Source organism: Amblyomma americanum, chromosome 7 (assembly GCF_052857255.1).
Source record: "Amblyomma americanum isolate KBUSLIRL-KWMA chromosome 7, ASM5285725v1, whole genome shotgun sequence".
Taxonomy (NCBI): domain Eukaryota; kingdom Metazoa; phylum Arthropoda; class Arachnida; order Ixodida; family Ixodidae; genus Amblyomma; species Amblyomma americanum.
The window spans coordinates 6886964-6909883 of NC_135503.1; the positions used below are offsets into that span (position 1 = coordinate 6886964).

Genomic DNA, 22920 nt, shown 5'->3' on the forward strand with positions numbered 1-22920 from the left:
CACTTAGTTTCATGTGACTAGGAATCAACCGACCTGAACAGGCCAGATGAGGGACTAGTTAGACCATGTATACGAAAGTCAACGGTCATTGCAAGCAATGAAATGAAACCAACAGCCTTTCTTTTTTTCTTTAGCAATAGAAAAGTTTAACGACAATCGCAACAGACACAATACACTGACCTGTATGCAATGACTAAATAGTCTCTCCACTTTCAAGTCATTATTAATAAGCCAACCAGGTACCGTATCCCAAAGCCACCTTCCTCCACACCGATTTCTCATCGTCACCCAAGAGAGCGAAAATTCAAGGTAACTCCTCCTCTTTTAATCTCTGCGCAGCCTGTTTCCCTCATCTCTCCGCACCTTTGCTTTGTAAACACTCAAGTAACACAACGTGAACGAACCTTACGAGAAACTGCGGAAGCGGGCTTTCCAGCACAGTATAAAGCCTGCATTCAATGTGGAGGAGCACCTTCTGAAAAAATAAAGCATGCTGGGAATCCGCGCTCTGAGAGAGGAAACAGAACACAGTAATCTGCTCATTCAGTCATTGCCAAATACTCAGTAAGAGTAGTTTGTAGCTCAATTGCCACCATTTAATTGGCGGAGATTTAACTGCGTCACGCAAATTGCACAAGGCTTTTCTAGCACTTATGAGAGGAACATTTATATTTTCAATTACATAAGTTTTTCGGCACAGGAGTTTGTTATTTTAAGAAGAAAATCAGTTGCAGCTGCGCTTAGCGGTGGTTATTTTGGCCCGTCTTTCTTTTTCCTCACAAATCACCCAGACCAGTGAAAAGGACGCTCGCAGCCAAGTTAGAACATCACCTGATAGCAAATGGACGACATCAAAAGAAAATCTATTAAAGTGCCACCGACCAATTAGGTCTGTTTGCAGGCAATATCCTCTGTTATAATGATGATTCCATGCTCTGTAAGCAACCTCGAGTCACGGCAATGTCACTATAAACGGATCGCTGCTGAAAACCAATCTTATATGTCACCCTGTAAAGCGTGCTTAGCCGCAAGAAGGGTGCCTCTGAGGTGAAGCTCAACGCGCGAGAAATATAAGCGTGGAATGGAATGTGTCGAACGTTTGGTGAGCCTCTCAGAAGGAAGCCGAAAGCTTCGAAACATTAAAACAGTGGAAGCATCTAAGTTGATATTCCTGAAACCAATGGCATTGTTTCGCGCCACTATCGCGCCGCATTCGCAAGTGGGACAACGTACCTGTACGGTCTTTGTCAAAAGCAAAAAGCACAACAGACTTCCGTCTCGACCACGCTATGTAGCTCGTTATTCATTGCCACAGTTAAAGAATATTTGGAAGGTCAGATGATGTCTATACTTCGCCGCTCCGAAACTTGAGAACTTCACGAATGCTACAATGGCGCTCTAATCACGCGCCTTATAAGTTTTTGACAAAGGCTGTAAAGATGGTAAATACAATGGGGAAAGTTCAGAACAGTTCGCTCTCCACTACATTAAAAAAGTGAAAATAAAATATGCAAATCAAAATTCAATAGAGAAAAATACCTGCTGAATGGGCATATTGCGAACAGAAAATGAAACACAGAAAGCCGGACTTCGCGCCTCGCGTGTACCTGAATACCTCTATCACTTAATCTGGAAATATTAATCTTGCCTGCGGAATTATTTTTGCTGACCGATTAATAATAAATGGCGCCAGGACAACAGCTCCAGCTCGTTAGCACGTCCGCTATTCATCGCTAGAGCAGCCAAACCGCACAGAATGTACGGACGCATTCGTGCGCCAGACATCCCTAGTTCCCTTTGGCCGCGAAAAGAAAAAAAAAAGCGAACTGACAATTTCCCGGAAGAACAACTTCATAATCGTTCAAACAGGCGTAAAAAGAAAAATCCAGCTGACATGACTGACAGCCCTTTTCGCAAGCTAATTCACGAAACGTGTGTACATCGTAAGTTCCAAACAGAAGCACCCAGTACAGGCGTAAATTTTGTCGCCAGCAGCGTTGCGCTACACGGAAGCGTGCTCCTACGTTGCGACACCGTGCGAGCAAGGCCAGTGGGCCACGGCCTCTGAGCGCTCCGCTGGCGATGTTTGAGAACAACCCTGCTCCGGGTTCCCCCCTTTTCCGCCTCTCCCAGCCAGCCGGTCTCGCTTGATCCGTTTACTTTCCTACTTTCACCGATGATTGCCATGGTTACCGCCGGGTAGCCGACATCGCCGGCCACGTCACCGCCACGTCATAGATCGGAAGCGGAAGCTTGGTGAGCCACACCCCAGTATCGATTTTTCACGCAGCCAAGCTGACTCCCGTGCGACGGTGCACCCTTTGTGGATTTCGGCGCCATTTTGTACAGTTTTTCAGCACACCCACGATCTGTAGAAACACTGAAGAGAACCATATTAAATTTACTCAAAGCGAAATTGTTCAATATTGCTTGCCAAATACATGCACAAGGCACTGAACAAGAATTTCATCGCAAGATAAACAACGCGCACAAGCAACACGCACGCCTCATAACGGAGGTCAGCAGAAAAACAAAGAATGGCTAATGCCCTGATTGCTTCCTCACTAAGCGCGAAATTGCTTCAGAAAAAATAACTACAATAGATTTTAAATAGTGAACATGTTACCATATAAGAATGCGGCTATATAATGCTAATAAAGGCACAGACTAAAGTCGCGCTGGTTATAAATTGTGTAACAAATAAAGCGTATTCGAAGTATATAATTCGCAAAAAATTAAAAAAGAAATCTCACGAGCGTAATTGCATACTTTCTTCTAATTCCCACTTTTCAATATCTCGATCATATTGCTGCAGTCGGATTCTAACGCCTGGTGGCGAATTTAGGCGACAAAAGATCCAATTATGCGCCATCTGTCGTTACAAAGCGAAAACGCACGACCGCTCAGTGGCGGGTCGATCGACAGCAAAATCGAAACCGAAAATGGGTCCTGGCAAGCTACCTCTGCGGCTTATGATCGGGGTTATAATTGCACACTGTCTTCACAGACGATGAACAGAACTTTTTCAAGCGCTACAACCTGAACAAAACAAAGGTACAGGTAATTCGCGCCTTTAACATCTGAATTTCGCGACGTTGGTATTGAATTTATCTCAAATAAGCCCATTTATCTAATACCGATGTTCATAGCCTGAGTCAATACTTTGCGGAGTACAAACAGCACCATGACTTTTAACAAAGCTTTCAGGAACCCCTTGTGGCCAGTCTAACTCCTACCCCGAAGCTCTAAAATCAACTCAGGGGTTAATGAATCCAACGTTGGCTGTGCGATCATTCTGTACTAAGAGCAGTTTCACAGTACAAAGTCACAATCCAGACTGGAACATCGCATGCGTAATCAACGATTTCTCTCGCATGGGTGTTTGGTAATACGCCGATAAGTGCAAGCCAAAAAAAAAAAAAGTACGGCGGCAAGGTCCAGTAATATCACCCGCTGCGACTACAGTTCTATAGACTTTTTTTAATGGAAGGAAGAGGAAGAAGAGGGCAGTTTTAACGCAACGCTACTTCGCTTAGATTCCGCCGAATCTTTGGGAAAACTGTTGAAGGAAAGCTCAACCATTTTTTTAGTCGACGAAAATAAAGGGTCCGAATGCATGAAGCTTGAGTGAATTGAATTGTAGGTGAACATGCAAAGTTTTTTTTTTTTGCACTGGCACTTAAAAAACGGTGACGTAATCACCGATTAAAGCCTGGTGTTGTTCAGGTTTCTTCTCACAGCGTTGGTGAAATGAGAAGAAGCTAAGTGATCACATCACGGAGTGTGGGATTTTAAGTTCCTTCTCAGTTCGCCTATATCCTGCAGTGCGTCGTCGGATGCCGCCAAACAACGGCGGTGCCGTTAGTTTCCTTCCTTCAAAGCATGCGTTTCTGAGTTCGAAATGTGCCGCCGCCGTAGATGACGCCATCGCGCAGCTTCCCTACTTGGCGCTCTGCGCTGTAGAGAAGCCTGAAACCAAATTTACGTCAAAATTTCACACTGCACAAAAGGGCTTCCCATTCTTTATCTTCAAGTTTTACACATTCGCCAGTAAGCCTTCTATATAGATAAGAGAAAGGCACCGCGAAGATGCTCACGTGTTTTTTTTTCACGAGGGACAAACCGTAGCAGACCATGTTAAAAGTCGGAAGGTTCCCACGGCACTCCACATTGCTAGGAACGATGGGACAAAAAGTATGCGGTCCATTCGCACAATACGCTAAGAACGCTCAGAATTACAGCGTTGAATAACCGAAAATAAAATAATTGGGGACGCCAGGAAAAACAGCTGTGGGAATGAAAGTGCACATACATGCACTGTCTTATAATACACTGCAAACAGGCAAAGTAAATAACAACGGGTGACGTCCGTAACATTAAACGACCGCAGCCAAACTTAGGGCGATTAATGGGAAGGCTTGCTAACTCCCTGAAACTCCTGATGGCCGCTATAGTTCTAAATAAAAAGAGAAAACGAAGAAAACAAAAAGCATGGAGAGTGCGAATTGAGGACCCTCGTGGCGCCTAGTTCGTGTCATGACAGAAGGGTGGCGCCAGCTACCTTGGCGTTAGTGCTCAATGCCCAGAACTCTGGTAAGCAGTAGCGACGCCATTGGTACAGACCGTTTACAGCGGAAGGCATCGCATAAATGTTCGATGCGCCTAAAGTAGGCAACCGGCCAAACTATGAAATGCACCGTTGTAACCGTGGGACTCTTTTTCGTTATGTTCATCCCAGAAGGATACTACTGTTCTCGATCAGGTAAGCTTGGACCAGCAGGCGCTTCGGTAGCGCAGAGTTGACGCCAAGACGCGGGCGGAAGGATCACAGCAACATCCCCTCTGCAGGGCATGTGTTTTAATGCAGGAACTCGAGCTCAGTAGCAAAATATCACAAGATCCTAGCAAACTAGAGAGGTAGTTGCCCGATTTCGTTTATATGACGAACGAAGTGGTGTTTTCCCACAGCATTACCGCGACTGACTTGTGTAACTATACTATGTCTTTACCGGACGGTCTCTCTTTATATATAGGCATATGCCGCGTCTTTGTTAGTGAATCCTTTACACCAGCCTGTTTTCCATTCCACAGTGCCACCGAGGATATCACCTTTCTCATTTCCAAAGAATGCTACGGTCGGTCAAAGGGGAACGGCAATCTGCACAGCCACGGAGGGAGACCAGCCGCTTAGCTTTCGGTGGCTCAAGAACGGACGCCGACTTGACGGCGGAGACGCAACCGTTACCGACAACGCCGACTTTTCCGTGCTCAAGATACAGTCGCTGGATGTGAATAACTCCGGGAACTACACATGCGTCGTCGCAAACCTGGTGGGCTCTGCGTCCCATTCCGCCACTCTCAACGTCCATGGTAAATAAACTTTCCACCTCCTTCTTCCACGATATGATTGTGATTGTGGCGCAATGCCCCTGAAAGAAGGCATTCAATTGGCTAGCACCACCGCAATGGATCCAAGAGCCCACAAGCGCAGTGTCAACGTCGGGCGAGACGATACGGATACACTGCCAAGCTACTGGTCACCCCTCGCCGACTATTTTCTGGACCAGAGAAGGCAAGTGCATTACCCAAAGCGACTGCTGGGAAAATTATTAAATAGCGATTACTGCTGACGGTGTTTCCAGGCTGTGTTAAGTGCGATATGAACCTGTTTTAGACACTGGTAATGTCAGCTAAAAAAAATGAATAGTTAATGAAACCTGTGTTTCTTTCTTTTACAATCACAAGCACTCAATAACATTATCTTCTGCTAAAAAGAAACCCCAATAACAACACCATCGCAGTTATTCATCTATAACGAGGCAGGGAAGACTCTTGCGCACAGTTTGTAGCCATAAGGCTGCGCGTGGGTGGATGCTAATCAGCAATTACTTCCTTATTAGTTCTGCACAAAGTAACCATTTATCAAAACTGTACCTGCGCCAAGCCGAATGCGACTAAATCTAAGCTCTTTAATGACATTTCAGTCTACTTTTAGGAGCTTTTTGAAGACGAAAATAATCCACATTTCCTTGACGACGGCGCCAGTGGCCAAGTTAACATCTATAGCGGGAAGAGCATAGCAAAAAACAATCAAAGTCACCTCATGATACTGTCTTCTAATGCCAGCCCTGACTACACTCGGAAATGCAGCTGGCCACCTTACCGTAGTAACTATGAAGAAAACCATAGTCCTGTAACTCCTTGTGTGAGTTTTGCAGGGGCTGGTAAATAAAACGTGCTAGTTTTGGACACAGAGCAATAACGTGCATTTTTTTACATCTACACCTTCGCTGTTTCTATTTCTTCAAAGGGCACAAAGGTATTAGCGACCGGCAGCAGTCAAGCAACGGAACGTTGATACTGACGTCAGCAAGCAAGAGTGATAACGGTGAATACAAATGCGAGGCAAGCAACGGAATCGGACAGCCTCTTTACAAGACGGTCACCGTGGCAGTCAAGAGTAAGCGCGATTCTTGCCAAAAGCTACACACACCCGCAAAACGCGCATGCAGAGGAAACATTTTTACGCGAAAGTGAAACAAACAAATCGTTCAAGAACGCAGAATCTCACAAGTGTCAGTCGGGCACATTCACCTTATCAGAAAATACTTCTAGTCCGTCACCGCAACTAAGCAAGTCATAGTAGAATGCGTTTAACTAAAAGGGACTCTATTTTACGAGGATTGCTGCATGCGAAATGCCACACCGGTATAAGAACAAGGGTAAGAACGGTTTGTTCCATTCGACAGCATAAAATGCAGGAGTTCCTCGCTGCGAGTCGTGATAAAGTGGCGTTCATACAAACTTTGCATGCCAAGCAATATGAAAGTTAATTTCCATGACACGAAATGCTCGAAAACAAGTCACCATGCAAATAAAGCATGTGGTGCGGCGTTTTTACACGGCTTCCCACAGTGATGTCGGAAGCAGACAAAGTGTGGCGCTAGGTGTCTGTGGACTTCGGATTCCACACAAGCGACCCGGTCGCTGAAGCTCTATACGGCGTCTTCCTAACAGTTTTGTACATGCGTTCGACCGGTTGAAGTGCTGCTCTTGGCTAGAAATGATTAGATCCCTGTGCGCGTAACGGCGACGAAGAGCTGTGACCAGCTGGATGGAATCGGCAGTTACGTTCGTGCACAGTCTCTCAACAGTCGCGGTCACCGTACTCATCGCAATCGCGTCAGCTAAGCCTACCGGTGAGTCCAAATACTCGCCTCTTGTAGAGCAATCGTTTGCGTCCACCGCTTGACGCAGCCGACTTCGCTCCCACATTCACAGTGCCACCCAGGATTACACCCTTCAGCTTCGCTCCCAAGCTAGTCGCCGGCCAAAGAGCAACTGTGATATGTTCGATTTACGAAGGCGACCAACCGCTCAGGTTTGTGTGGCTCAAGGACGGAGCAGTCATCTCCAGAGGCGAAAATGTTGAGAAGAGCGAAGGGGAAGGGTTCTCCACGCTCAACATAAGCCCCCTGTCTGTGCAAAACAGCGGCAACTACACATGCGTGGTAAGCAACGCTGCAGGCTCAGACTCGACGTCCAGCTCGCTCGTTGTACACGGTGAGTGCCGCCAACACATAATGGTCTAGGCAGTGAGCACGATTACGGCGGTTCTGGCGGCAAACACAATCATTTTCAATTGATGAAACCTTTCGCCCTTGCAAACAGCCCCTCCACGATGGGAAAAAGCACCGAAGGATGAGGTCGTAAGCGTCGGCGACAGCGTCAATTTGCCCTGCATTGCTTCCGGCCATCCGACACCGACGATCACGTGGAGTAAAAACGGTAAGTACATATTACCAGTATGGACGCGTGCCAAACTCTTAGCCGCAGTTCAAGTACCCAGTGTAAAGCACTACCAAGCATTTTGCGTGCGACGGTGCAAAGATAGGATATTCACATCTCTGAAATACTAGTATCCAAATAAATCGTTCACGTCACAGCCAAACTCCCAATAAGCGAAGACCGTCAGGTCTCGCTCACAAGAGTTCACGCTCAATTCAGCTAACAGCGCTCGACCCTTGCATTTAGGGAAACGCATCTGAGAGTTCACGATGAGTGTGTCTTTAATAGCGATTGAGGCGTGCAAAAGGCCGCGCACTCCTTTCCTGTCTGTAAACCGCTGTCTGCTCTCTTTTCTATCTTTCCGTTCTTTTTTCTATAAAAGGCCAAATCATGACTGGAGACACCACGCCAGCAAGAATGTTGAAGAACGGCACGCTTTTCATCGTAAAAGTATCAAGGGAGGACGCCGGAAAGTACCAGTGTGAAGCAAGCAATAGCGTCGGGGACTCCCTGAAATCCCAAGTCACCATCGCCGTGAAATGTATGGCGCCTTCCTGACGAACAAATATTCCCTTCCTTAATGCACATTTCGAGAAGCGATAAACAAACCTCGAATATCGACAAAGCTAGAAGTGTCAAAGGCATTCATTAGCGAATTAGCTTGTGACTGGCATTTGTACAGCGTTCAGAACCCCATTCGCAGATGTCACAGTAGTGAAAATTATTTAACTCAATGCATCAAGAATCCCTCTAACATCAGGAGACTGCTTTCTTTGTCGCGTACGCGTATTTGTCTGCACTACCTCGGTAAAATGTTCAATTCTTGCGCTTTGCCTGCAAACCGCAACACGCGAGTTTACTGCAACGGCAGCCACTTTCTTATGCCAGTGCTGGTTGTGCTTAGTCCACGCAACTCACGATGCGCGGCGCTAGGAGTCCGCTGGCCAGGCTACGAACACTTAGCCAAGCGATGCGTCTCTCGCCAGCCATTGCTGTACACGTTCTCGGTTAGTTGGCTTTGCCGGCCGCGGTAGGCCTCGGGTGGAGGCATGTGCAGCCGCCGACAAACCTGGCCCTCCCAACGAAATGCACCCACGCCGGCGCTTCTCGTGTGCTGGGCTTTCGTCAGCATTGCTCAAGCTAGTCCAAGTAAGTTTTCCTCGGAAAATCGCATTCTGCCTTCCGCCTACTCAACAGAACCACGAAAAATGATGCTGTTATTCCATGAACGTTTCAGCACCGCCGAAGGTGCTGCCGTTCGTTATACCGAAGAACTTGCTCGTCGCTGAGAGGATCAGCATCACCTGCTCGGCCGCGTCAGGAAGCAAGCCGCTTACTTTCACGTGGATTAAGGACGGCGCTACTTTGCACCGTGGAGGTGCCCTGCGCATTACAGACAGCTCGGACTATTCGACACTAAGCATTGAAAACTTGAAGATCAGCGACGCTGGCAACTACACCTGCGTTGTGAGCAATCCCGGAGGAACGGTGTCGCACTCGGACGTGCTGCATGTAAAAGGTAAGATGCAGTATACTTTATTTCAGATCAGACGCTTCCATTTTCAACGCCGTCACAGCAGGTCAGCAGAGCATAGAAATCATTTTTGCATTTTGCAATCTCGCCGCTCCAATTCACTCACTTCATGGAAGCGCTTCACTGTGTGAAGACAGGCTCGTCGTCACGGGCGGTAGCACAGTTTATCTCTTCTAAAGACCGCAGTGTGTAGCAGTTTTTCTTTTAGCACGACTAAAGGGAAAACTCAGCAATGTCTCACGCAATCGACCAAAGACCGCAAGCTAATAGCATGCGCCTTGCAAGCAACAACTAAATCAGTGAGGTTTGGGCAAGATAGTTGTTTCTATCGAAATGATAAGAAAAACACCGTCAATGAGGACGAGTGCGTAATATTAATAATAATAATAATAATTGGTTTTGGGGGAAAGGAAATGGCGCAGTATCTGTCTCGTATATTGCTGGACACCCGAACCGCGCCGTAAGGGAAGGGATAAAGGAGGGAGTGAAAGAAGAAAGGAAGAAAGAGGTGCCGTAGTGGAGGGCTCCGTAATAATGTCGACCACCTGGGGATCTTTAACGTGCACTGACATCACACAGCACACGGGCGCCTTAGCGTTTTTTCCTCCATAAAAACGCAGCCGCCGCGGTCGGGTTCGGACCCGGGAACTCCGGATCAGTAGTCGAGCGCCTTAACCATGCACTGAGCCACCGCGGCGGGTGGACGAGTGCGTGAAAACGTGACTTAGCGATAGAAACAGCTGAGCTGGCCTGATGGCGCTTTGCTCCAAAATATGCGGGCGCAAGCTGATTCTGCCAAGACTGGGCATGCCCGGAAACAAGGCAAAGAAAGAAAGAGTAAAAAAAGTATAAATTATGCACAGTGGAGCCAAATGTATTGCTGTGCCATCAACCGTGCTATATGACAAATGAAGTGAGATTCCTGAACAGAACGAGGTTTTAGTATTCGTTTTTATATGCCAATACGTTTATGCATGTGCGCTTTGGTGGGTTCTAATTAAACCACACGGAGACGGGACCATGTTGTCTTGCGTTTCGTCCTGTCGCGCTCATCCTTACTCATTCTGCTCTCATATCAGTGCAAAAGCACAAAGAAGTTACTGGTGACAACCAGTGTCTGCCACCTTTGCATACTGTTGGCTTATTTCAGTGCCAGCAGACCGCACTATCGCGAAAGGACCTCCGAGTCTTCGCAAAATACTACAAACTTGGGAAACCTAACGAAAAAAGAGCGTTAATTGGCTTTAACGGGAGACAACACCAATATTATGACAAATGCATGGATATATAATTAGGAACTTCAGAGTTTAAGCACCATCACAATCAGCAGTTCAGTGAACTCTAGCTCTTTCCAGCTTCCCCTTCGTGGACAGTCGAGCCAAGAGACATTACTGTGACGGCCGGTGACGTCATCGCACTGGAGTGCAATGGGACCGGGTTTCCACCCCCAAAAATTTCATGGCTGAGAGAAGGTAATTTCTTTTTTTTATATAAGAGTCTAAGCCAGCGCCAGAATAACAGCATGAAAGAGACAAGTTTGCTTCCCTATTGTTTCCAGGAGGAGCTGCTACAAAGGATTTCGTATACATTCGGATACCATCAGCCACCAAGAAGGACGAAGGCGACTACAAGTGCCACATCTCGAATGGCATAGGAGCCGACCTCTACAAGACTGTCAGGGTGACAGTCAAACGTATGCGGAGCGTACCACTCGTCGAAATTTTTAAACGTTCCCGTCAACGTGTACTCGCCAAATTGTGCATTTGTTTTCAGAACGCATTCGCGGTTGCGAGCCTAGGACACCAGCGTAGTGGCCCGATTGCTCAAAGTGTGGCGCTAGGAGTCCACAGTTTACAGCAACCGCTTCCACGAAGCCTACACAGTCGAGAAGAGCGTTCTACGCCGTCATTTCGCTCCCTTGAGTGCGCGTGCACTGGTTGACAATTCGCACGTCTTCTCATGCTCCTACTAGTCATCCGAGGATACTGCAGGAGATAACCGAAAGCATGGGCGTCTTTACGGTTGTGTGTTTTGCGATTTTTGGTGCATCGGCGGTTATATCAGGTAAGGCAGTCCACATTTGTTACGCCAAATATCTGTACCCCCAGAGAGCGCTTTCCAACGTTCCTATGCGCATGACATTCGCCGCATCGCTTGCTCTTTCGCAGTGTCTACAAAGATCTCGCCCTTCATATTCTCAAAAAACCTGCTCGTTGGCGAAAGGACAAGAGTCATGTGTGCGACAACGTCTGGAGACCAGCCGTTCACGTTTTCTTGGCTGAAGGACGGGAAGCCATTACACCAAAGCGCCAAGATCAGCATTGCCACCAGCGCACAGTTCTCGACGCTCAGCATAGAGAAACTTGACCTCACCGATGCTGGAAACTACACCTGTGCCGTCAACAATGCGCACGGAACGGTGTCGTACACGGATACTCTGGAAATTAAAGGTAGGAGTGCTCACCTGTATCCAATAGTTTAACCTTGCGAATTGTGAAAATTTAGATTGTGAAAGCCTATTTTGCAGCCGCTGCATGCGTTATGCGAGAAAGTATCACAGAATTTACTTTTAAAGTGGCCTCAGCGGCACTAAGAATTCGTATACGCGTGCAAAGATTGTTGAGACACACATTAAGTATCGTTGAGAAGCTGATTTTACCCACTACATGGCTTAGTACACAGCTGGACTTCTTTTGACATGCCGTAACCTCACTGCGCTGACCTCTTAAAGAACAATCTCTCTAAGATCACATGGTATGAGAGCATCTGAAAACAATTCCAAAGAAAAGCAGCTCTTGCACCACAACATGCAAATGCGAAGTGCACAAGAGACTGTGTAGAACTTGTCGGATCTTGAGAGAAGTCCGCGAATGCGTCAAAACCCAAAATGCTTAGAGCAACGTGCGGCCACATTGTTACAGATTTCTATTCTTACGTTAAATTGGTCAGTTGCCAGCCATTCCTGCTTGCGCTCAACTAAGATGAATTCACATCGCTGCCTACTGAATCCATCTTTACAGCACCACCAAGATGGCTGATAGAGCCCGCCGACATCCACGTCACATATGGCCAGGCTGTGACTATTCCTTGCAAAACCGAAGGGTTCCCTCCGCCCACTACTACCTGGATAAAGAATGGTAGGCCACCCGGGTGTGAATATGAAAACCTTTTGACACTTATATTATACCTTGTACTAAAGACATGCACGCCTTTCCAGGGAAACCTTCAACGAAGCTGTCAGCTGAGACCGTGAACATAGCATCAGTTTCGAAGACTGACGAAGGTTCCTATACGTGCCGGCTCGAAAATGGCATCGGAGCACCCCTGGAGAAGACAGTGCAGCTCCTTGTCAAACGTACGACAGCGCCCGTCTCTGTTAAATCATGTTCTTAACGTTTCAGTTTCGGTTCCTCGACATGAACCACACAACTACTGCCTCCAGGCATAACGGAGAGGTGGCGCCAGGGGTCCCGCGTTTTGCACCATACCTTCACAGCAAGCTCGCTTACATAGTCAGCCATTGTAGTTAGTCGGTGGAAACTACACGCAGCAAATGCTCGACTTCGGCATCTGTACGCGGCGAAGAAAGAATTATGGCAGCGTTCATAAAGTTTGCCTTTTCAGTCGGCGTTGTGTTCAACTCCAGAGTTTCAGCAATGCGCAGTTCCGGTGAGTACTCCGACGGCGTCGAAGCGAAATTTCTTTGCTGGCGGCCGCCAAGCGACCAGACAAGTCAGTGAGTGTTTTCTTCTCCGCAGCAACTCCCAAGATTTTACCCTTTGCTTTTCCGCGAACACTGACTGTTGGAGAAACGACCAGCGTTACGTGCACAACAGCTGCCGGTGATGAGTCCTTCAAGTACCTCTGGCTCAAAGACGGCTCTGCAGTGCGCCCCGGAGACAATGTGAAAATAGTCACCTCGCCTGATATCTCGGTGCTGAAGATCGACAAGCTGACGCTAGACGACGCCGGAAATTACACCTGCGTGGCCAGCAACGCCGGTGGAACGGTGTCCCATGCCAGCAGCTTAGAAATTAAAGGTATCGTGTCTTTCAGCCTTGTGCTCATTAGTTTTTAGCATCTATAGAATATAAGCGCATTTCAGCTTTACCTAAGAGTGTACAGCGACGTTGTGTGTCTTCCGCTTGTTCCTTGTGCCGTGCCTTAATGCGCTACTCTTCAGCGTGGGTCTTTCTGACGTACGTTCACTCTGAACACGATGTAAATTGAACGATAATTTGTCAAAGCTCAGTTTATCAAAAAAAAATACTAGTGAGCTGCGAAATGTGCTGTCGTTTTTCGCCCCCGCGTGATAAAAGACGCTCCTGGAAAATATGCGTAGACAAAGCTGAATATATTGACAGAAATGGCAGTTCTCGAGTGTCAGCAGCATTTCATGCGCGTAATAAAGCAGCTGCTGCGGTAGGGGCTAACGTTGAAGAAGCCACCCCAGCACTGCTTTAAAGGGAAGCTTTTAATAATAATGCGCCTAACACGAGCACGGAGTTAAGTCTATCAGATTATGAGAGAAAGTTAGTGCAGACGCCACCTGAGAGTGCTAAAAGCCCATGAATGTGGACATCTTCTTTCAGTTCATGAAGATTTTCTTCTGACATTGAACCTCTGAAGAAAATAAAGTTAAACGAAAGAAAGATAACACTGTATTTTCGCCAGCTGAGACGCGTCCTCAGTTTGATGTTGAACTGCGTTTGTTTCACCATTGCAAGGAAAGTCGTAAAGCTCGAATTGATACAGTTACTCTAACAATCTCAGGAGCGGCCTAGAAAGGACAAATCTCACCCAGCCAGGTCGTACAAAAAACTCACAAGAATCCGAACAGGACTTAAGTCTCAGAACCGTACGACCAAGCAGACAGGTTGGCTCCAATCTTCGGTATGTTCCACAAAAGAACAGCGCCAGAAAATTTGTATTGGGGTGGCGTGGAGAAGAATTTGTAGTGGAGGGGGCGGGGTACAACTTAAAATTTTAGGCAACCATTGTGCCTCATGGATGTGGTGCGGCCGGGCAATTTTCGCCACCCCTCGCCTCCCTTTGGCACCGTCACTGGTCCCACGATAGCGAAAGCCCGCTTCGTTCGGTCTTTCTATACGCAGCCCCTCCGCAGTGGAAAACAGAGCCTCACGACACAACTGTCAGCGCTGGCCAGCAAGTTAGCATCGTATGCGAAGGATTCGGCCACCCAACACCCACAGTCATGTGGAGAGTAAAAGGTAACAGCAAACAGTACCATAACAGCGATGAATAACTAAGTAGGTTCATTGTCATTCCAGGAACCGGAAAGACCTTCGACACATCCGCTGGCAAACTCAGCTTGCCGTCAGCCTCGAAAGAAAACCAGGGTTCCTACACGTGCGAAATATTCAACGGAATCGGCGAACCACTGCGGAAGACTGTGACGCTTTTCGTGAAAAGTAACCAACCTTACACGCACTCGCCTTACGCGCTGTTCGTTTCCGCCAAATTCAGTTCCAGTTTCGCGCAAGCCACAGGGCCAGACGTTTCAGTGCGACTCTCTTCCGTTGTGTGGCGCCAGGGGTCCTTTGCAAGCAAAACTATCGCTGTTGTACAACACGAGCGTAGTGCTGCCGCCATAACGCTACTGGCGGTCAGGGCGACACGGGAAGAATGCACTCGCAGCGACTGCGATCACTGCTGTGTCATTAAGTCAGGCGAACGACTGTCTCCAGTGTCCATATTAGCGGACGCCATGAAGTCGTGGTCACTATGGGTTTTGTTCCTCCATTGTACGTTCTGGAAGCAGCTGCAGGCGGCAGGTGAGCCTTCTCCGCTTCTTTCTGACACTGAGCGGACTTCATGCACGCAGCCCCTGCAAATTCGCATGCTGCGCTATAATGCGCTATTCTGTTTTGCAGTGCCTCCGTCGATCGCACCTTTTCTATTCCCCAAGAATCTCGAAGTGCAGCAAAGGATAAGCGTCATGTGCACCATATCGGTGGGAGAAAGACCCCTCCGGTTCGCTTGGCTCAAGGACGGCTCCGCTTTGACCAGCGGCTCCAAGAACGTCCGCATCGTCGACAACGCAGAGTATTCCACGCTGCACATCGACGTCTTGACGCTGGACAGTGCAGGAAACTACACTTGCTCCGTGACCAACAAGGCGGGCTATGCATCTCACACTGCGCCACTCGTAGTTCACGGTGAGTACACTCTCACGGGTGGTTTCATGGGCAGCTTGAACAACTCTGTAACTTAAGGGTTGAGTACAAACACTGATTGCTAAACTTTTCGGCTATCAAACAAGTACCAAATGTGAATCGTAAGCTGCAACCAATAGTGCAGTTGTATTAGCCTTGGTACCCAGAGTAAGCTAATTATCACATTTCTCCACCGCATTGTAACAAAAATGTTTAATGGTCTTGAACAATTGTAGCGTAAATCCTCGCCTAAGTCTGTAACCTGCGAGAAAAAATTAAAGCTTAACACCTCCAACAACTATGCAGCTCCACCCAGATGGCTGAGAGAACCGCAAGATGTCACCGCTACTGCTGAAACGAACGTGACTCTAGTGTGCTCGGCAGATGGTTTTCCTGTGCCCAGCGTCACATGGAAAAGATCAGGCAGGTCCAATGAGGGCTCTTGTTTTTAAATATACAAATAAACCAAATTGCTAACATTCTTGGCAATGAAAAACTCAACGTCAAATCTGTTTTCACAGGTGACGAAACACCATACATAACAGTACATGACGACCCAGGCTCGTCCAGCATCGTGATACAAAACGCCGGCAAGCACCATCAAGGAAGCTACACGTGCCGTGTCTCGAACGGCGTCGGGCCCGAGCTGTTGAAGACGGTCACGGTTAAAATCAAACGTATGTAATCGGGCACTGCGTTCAACGGTATTTCGGCCACCGCGGCACATCCTGGTAGCAACAACGCGGTTTCGCTTTCGAGACGGCAAGCCACATTAGTACGAGTTTGTACCGAAATGTGGCGCGATGTGCCCGCTGGTCGACAGTTCTGCCGTAAGCACAGAGGACAGGGTACAGCGCGCAGCCATTCCTTTCGTATGCGTCAAGCCTCGCGTCGACTGACGCGACTGTGTTCTCTGTCTGCGGCTGGTGCACACCGGGTAATGAGTGCGATGGGCTCGTTCTGCTGACAACGAAAAGCAATGGCACTGGATATTGGGTACCTCACGGCCGTATGTACCGTGCTGGTTTGCACCGCAGAGGCGAATATGAAAGGTGAGACCATTCAGTCATTTCTCAAGTCTCCTGCTAACATGAAATGCATATCGACACAGTGCTAATACTAAGTCTGATCACTGAACAAGCGCAGCTATTTTTGTTGGAATGATTAACCCGGAACGTTCAAAACATGTATTTTTGACACACTGTCTACTGTGTTACCATATGTGCCCTGCAACGCTTACAGTTGTTCATAAGGGCGTCAAAAAGCGTTCAGAAAACTTAAGTTTCTTACAGTTTTTCCTGCGTTTGCGGCGTCACGCTGAGTCCCTGCGGACTGTTTTCCTATTCCAAACAGCTCCCAAGATTCAGCCGTTCACGTTTCCTGCAACGCTGAACGCCGGCGAAAGGAGCGGGACAATGTGCATCGTGAGCGCAGGAGACAAGCCGCTCACGTTTTCGTGGTTCAAGGACGGCTCGACGCTGATGACGAGCGACAACGTTAAAGTGGCCAGCAGCGCTGAGTTTTCAAGCCTCAACTTCGGGTCGCTCGACGTGTCCCACACTGGAAACTACACGTGTTCAGTGAGAAATAGTGTAGGCTCTGCATCGTTCACAGCTTTCCTCGCAGTGCACTGTAAGTAAACAATTTGTGATTTCGCATGCGCTCTGTGAAAAAGTAATGACAAAAAAATTTTGAAACGTGATTTCTTTTTCCATCTCATCAGCGCCGCCTGCATGGGCAGAAGTATCCAGAGACAAGGTGCTTACTGCGGGTGAAAGTGGCAGCCTGGTGTGCAATGCGCACGGTTTTCCAGCTCCGATTATACGCTGGTTCAAGACAGGTAAGGCAGTGCATCTTCATATATGTATAGTTGGCTAACTGGCACACAAATCGCCGCGCTACCAACGAACAGTTGTTGTAGCGAACTTTGCCAGCCAGCTAATTTCTGAGAGCACATAAGCGTGGCAGTTACGTTGGGCTTAGAGTCGGCGCCCATTGGCATTTCGGAACTCGCCAATTGCTTGGCAACAAATATCAAGTGCGTTCCAAACAGATGTTTTTTTTGTTAACTGTTATTATATAACTATCAAACCAACGATGTCGAGCGTTTACATCAAGAATGACAGTACAAAGAGCCACAAAATATTTAAAGAGCAGCCCGCAGATGTAGCTGTTCATTACTTGAGTACCATATCTCGGCAACAAAGTTACCGAGTTGAACAGCACGCTCAAAAGTCGAGCATTTACCTAGGTATGAAAAACTGTACTTAAAAAAAAAACGCCTAATTACTCACGCCGTTCTCTAGGAATGGAAGCATCCGTTGATGTTGGACTCGAACACGAAAACGGCACCATCAAGATTTCTTCTGCCAAGAAGGAGCACCAGGGCAGCTACAAGTGCGTCGCGGACAACGGCGTAGGAGCACCAATATCAAGAGTGGTTCGTCTTGAAGTGAAATGTAGGTAAAAGTAGCGAGCGGTTAACCATACCGTGACCACAAATTGCGAGTGCACACTGATGATTTGAATCCAGTCCTCACTCCAGGCGTCCGATGTCGTAGTTCGCGATGTTTTCGATGAGCGGCGCTAGGCACCCGCGACATACGTCAGTACACATACGCGACGGTACATGCCGCCTTGTCGGGACGCCATAGCCTCTACAACCCCCATTGGCGACACAGACCGCAAGAGCTCGGCTGCAAGACAAGGCGACGAGAAGTGCGGCCGTACGCACCACCAATGAAGCCACGGTGGTACGAACGTCGGAGCGTAGAGCGTGCTGTACTACTCCTCGCCGTTTTCACTTTACACAGCACTGCGGCAGGTAAGCTTGCTTCGGCTTGCTTCCCGTACATATCTGTGCACAAATGTCTGCGACCAGCATGCGCACAAGCTTTCAAAGGGAACAGTGAATTCGCCGCAGTGCAACTTTCCCCATTTCTTTGCAGAGAAGCCAAAGCTACAGCCTCTGCTGTTCCCGCGCAGTCGGATTCGAGTCGGCGAAAGCGCCAGCGCGCTGTGTGCGCTGGTGGCCGGCGACGCGGACGTCAAGTTCAGGTGGTTCAAGGAAAGCGTCCAGATCGACGACTCTGTGCGCAGTGTGAAAGTGAAGAACGACAAAAGGGTGTCGGTGCTTACCGTGGAGCCTGCCACCGTGGAAAGCGCCGGGAACTACACCTGCACGGCAGAGAACAATTACGGCAGCGATGCCAACTCTGCGACGCTGGTCGTCGAAGGTGAGTCACGTCTGTCGCGGCCGCTGTTGGCGATATCGCACGTGTCTCAGTAATGGAAGACGTCTTGGGAGGCGTCCAAGTGCTTTCTAAGCGACTGCATACATTTCCTGCTCCGAACAGGAGCACACAGCAACGTACGCACATATACCTAGGCAGGTTTGAGTGTCCCTACTTAAGCAGCAGCTTGACTATTCTGTTTTTTACGAAGGAAACAATTGATGCAGAGGCTAACCAAAGATCAGCCCAGCAAATACCCAAATGCACTCAGAAACGAACAAACAAAGGAACACAATCGAAGCTGTTAGAAATCTGTCAAACGACGTGGAGAATAGGAAAGGCAACAAACATAGACCACTTATTCGAAACTATTAAAAGATAAAAATACACGCGAAAGAAACACGAAATGAAAGGTCAAGGCTGACTTCAAACTTCCTAATTCAGATAATTCAAAACACCTGAAAAGGAGGAGGAGGAGGAGGAGGAGGAGGAGGAGGAGGAGGAGGAGGAGGAGGAGGAGGAGGAGGAGGAGGAGGAGGAGGAAAGGCGGGAAGGTGAACCAGAAAACGAAACCGGTTAACCGGTTGAACGTAAGAAGTTGCAAAATATTCATAATCGAGGTTCTTTCCCACAGCACGACAAGAAGCGAACAATAAGAAATTACGGTACAGATCTAGTTCGTTCGTGAATTCAAAACAGTGTTCGGATATCCCCGTTTGGCTGACACAGTGGCCTAACTGTACACCACTCTAACACCCAAGCAGGCTTCGTTTTAACTCCTCGCGGTGGTGGTGGTGTAGAATATGTTTATTGTAAAAAGTAAAAAAAAAAATACTCAACTCCTGCAAACGCGCAGTTTTTGTCAAGATAGGCAAACCAATTCACGCCCGTAGCAGAGAGGTGAAGTAGAACTCTTGTATGGGCTAGTTGGTACATCAGATTTACAACAGAAGACGGCGCGACAGACGAGGACAAAGGAGGCGCACAAAACAGCTGAGCGTTTTGTGTGCCTCCTTTGTATTCGCCTGCCGCGCCGTCCTCTGTAGTCAGAGAGCTTCTAGACACTGCAGTAAATTTTGCCAGAAAAAGCCGCAAAGACGTAAAGAAGACAGACACACCGCCTTAACCTAGCACTGTGTTCATGTGGTGCCTCAATGCCTACGTCCTTGCGCTGTTCTTGGGGAAATGCAAAACGAAGTAGCCCTAAGCTTCTCCTTGCTGTAAAGTTGTGGTATACTGTGCTGCGCCGCGCAGTGCTGCTCACGCCCACACGTTACCGAAAGCGAGTAGTAGTTTTTCTACTATCTTTTAGGACGTAATAGTTTTTGTCACTGCGTGAAGGTTCGGTGCGCCAAGTAAGCCACGGAAGTACCATAACATGGCCGAAAGCCTGCTCCAGGCGTTCGCGAAGTGTCGAGTGCATTTCTTCCTTTACTAAAACGAGTACACATAGATCGAAACGTGGCTGTTTCGTATTTGTCTATATAATACAAGTGGAGAGTTCAAACATAGGCCAGCATGAGACATTCTTAGAACGCTTCATGTGCGCGTACTACGTCTAAACCGTGATTATGCACATGTACAGTTGAAATTATTCGCAAGTGTGCACTATAAAATTATATATTTAAGGCTTTATGCGCATGTAAATGAGTTCTAAAGAGCAAAAAAAAAAGAAAATAACAACGAACAAAGCAATATAAACAAGGACGCATAAGGACCAAGGTTGGTGTTGACGGAAAAGCAGAAATAGCGCAATTAGTGTTCGCTTTCGACGTGCGTTGATCGCTCTTAGTAAATGATAATTGGCCACGATATTATCTGAGCTATATAAATCAAACCCCTTCCATTTTTAAGTCCTTGTTTGCGTTTGCATTCTATAGCTCGTGCTACATTCCTCCACAAAAGTACAAAAGATGTGAAATAACAGTGAAGTCGAGTCCGGATATATCGTACCCTGATGTATCGAATTATTATTATATAGAACAGTCACATTATCCCCTTGAAAATCCCATGCAAAAGTATAGTAGTTCTGTCCGCCTTTATCGAAAGCTCTACTTCGCGACCAAAGCTAAAAAATCCGAGCCATCGCTTGACCTTGAATAAACAAATAAATAAAATAAATGTTGCCGCTACTACGACTGGAACCCGCGGCGGCGCGAACTGATAAGCTCATAAGCGAACTGATAAAAAAGACACAACACAAGGCAGAAATGCCGGACGGAGCGCCTCCTCCGTCCCGTCTTTCTGCCTTGTGTTGTGTCTTTTTTTAGCGCCTGTAACCAAAGATGAACAGTTACCAATTTGCCCAGCAAGACGTTGTTTTCAGCTTAACTTCGATCAGAGCTTAGCCTCAGTATAATATCGTCGCCAGTCGTGCCGACGACCCAGCAATGCAAAACAACGAGCCAACCAGGCTAAACACACGTTTTCGCACATCTACTCGGATTAACTGCTTTAAAACCCCACCATTTTTCCCCCATTTTTCCCACGCGGAGACGGGTCGGCTGCGCAGCCTTGGACGCACCTGCCGACAGCGCTAGCGCTGTGAAACCACGTCATGAGGCGAACGTGAGGCGTGCGTGAGGGGGTCATCGTTCTCTTGCATTCATTTTCCAGGACACACTGACTTCATGCGGTGAAGCCAACCTAACAAAGACTACCGGCGGCCATCGCCTGGCGTCCTTCGCTTGCTTTGCTGCCGAAGCAGTTGTGGAGACGCAATGTACCCTAATTCTATTAAGACTGTTCTATGTATAGAGCACTGGCAACAGGATCAGACATCTCTTAATTGCATGTGGTTAGTTCCAAAGCACCGTGTGCTCAGGCTTGGATGTGAAGTAGGTTTGGCCTATCTACGCATAGCGAGCGGTGCGCAGCCAGCACGGCGGCGAGCGGCGTGCCACTAGCATAGCTTCAATGTATTTTTGCCTCTAGGCCACATATAAGCTTGTCTATTGTCATTTTGCAGGCACAGAATTATCGATATATCGAACTACTCGCAATCTTCTTCGAGTTCGATATGCCCGGATTTGACTAATACGTATACCTGGCTCTGTACAAAACTCTGACAGGACTTACTTCCTGACATGTTGTCCAATTCCCCTCCTTCGCAACTCGTTCCTTTAAGCTCTCATTGTAACTGCACAGGGTATTTTTTGGAGGCGCCAAACTCATTTCTAACTCTCCAAATGAATCTCGCTCTCTACTCATGCTCCCATACGCCAGCTTTTGGCGACCGTTAGTTGCAGAAAATCACCACTTCATTTTTTTTTTTTTCATACAGCTGTTCCGGAATGGGCGGTGGAACCAAAAGATGTGTCAGTCAGCGCTGGGCAAGCTTTAAGAATAGAGTGCTCGGCATCCGGGTTCCCTGCCCCCAATGTTTCGTGGAAAAGAACAGGTAAACGACGGCTACACGCCCATCAGAGTGCCGTCACCTGATCACAAGTATATTAAATGTTTCTTTGTCACAGAGCCAAAGAAGGACGTCAGCAAGACCGCGATCGTCCATGCAAGCGGCTCCGCAGTGCTTGTCGTGCCCAAAACGACGAAAGACACAGAAGGAAGATACACTTGCGAGGCAGACAACGGCATAGGCACAGCACTGAAGAAAAGCGTGTTCGTTAAAGTCAAGCGTAAGAAATTCGGGCTCTTCAAATGTTTCCAAGCTAATAGCGGTATTCGCGCGAATGTCGCTGTTACCAACGCTGGCGTAATACCGCCATCAGAGACACCACTTAGCGGAAGTCTTATCTATAACAGAAGGTTACCACAATGACTTTTTCAACTGTTAGTCGTAAGCGACCCCGGAATATCATCAGTGCGATGTTTTCAGCACAACGAGTGAAGTGGTTGATGCTAATGGCAATAGTCATACGATGGCTTGTCTATCACTGATGGCCACAAACCGTTATCATGCCATCGTTCCGTTTTGAAACCGGCCCTCCTGTCATTCTGGGGTACGATAGTTCGTCTCTTTGGCAAGGCGGGGCGCCAGTTGTCTGAGGTAGCGTCGCCATGAAAAACTCTCGCAGCGACGCCAACGGCCATGTAAATGCATCTGCGGAAGCTCACTGAGAGAGAACGAAGTGCGGTGCAAAGAGGCAAGCCGTAATGGCTTGCGGTAAATTTCGTCCCCACTGCTTGGTGAACGCGCTTACTCAGTCGACCAACAAAGGCCGTTAGACTG

At 47.8% G+C, this 22920-nt stretch overlaps 1 protein-coding gene and 1 long non-coding RNA gene across 2 annotated transcripts in view; one reads left to right on the forward strand and one right to left on the reverse strand.

Moving 5' to 3' along the window:
- Nucleotides 1-22920, reverse strand: part of LOC144098358 (uncharacterized) — a 115504-nt gene that overhangs the window by 28069 nt on the left and 64515 nt on the right. The gene's annotated exons all lie outside the window — the stretch shown is intronic.
- Nucleotides 4579-21370, forward strand: LOC144096788 (hemicentin-1-like). Its single transcript, XM_077629669.1, has 16 exons — nt 4579-4593; nt 5073-5370; nt 5456-5572; nt 7258-7563; nt 7672-7788; nt 9026-9307; nt 10881-11015; nt 11491-11772; nt 12540-12677; nt 13159-13362; nt 15217-15501; nt 16020-16175; nt 16852-17130; nt 17222-17338; nt 18447-18734; nt 21348-21370. Exons 1-16 carry the CDS (start codon nt 4579-4581, stop codon nt 21368-21370), a joined length of 3042 nt encoding a protein of 1013 aa, XP_077485795.1.

Bases quoted from the DNA above. Each gene is read 5' to 3' on its own strand.
- LOC144096788 (XM_077629669.1), top strand. The intron at 5,371-5,455 runs GTAAATAAACTT...TCAATTGGCTAG, and splicing joins CGCCACTCTCAACGTCCATG to CACCACCGCAATGGATCCAA. The intron at 12,678-13,158 runs GTACGACAGCGC...CGTGCACAACAG, and splicing joins AGTGCAGCTCCTTGTCAAAC to CTGCCGGTGATGAGTCCTTC.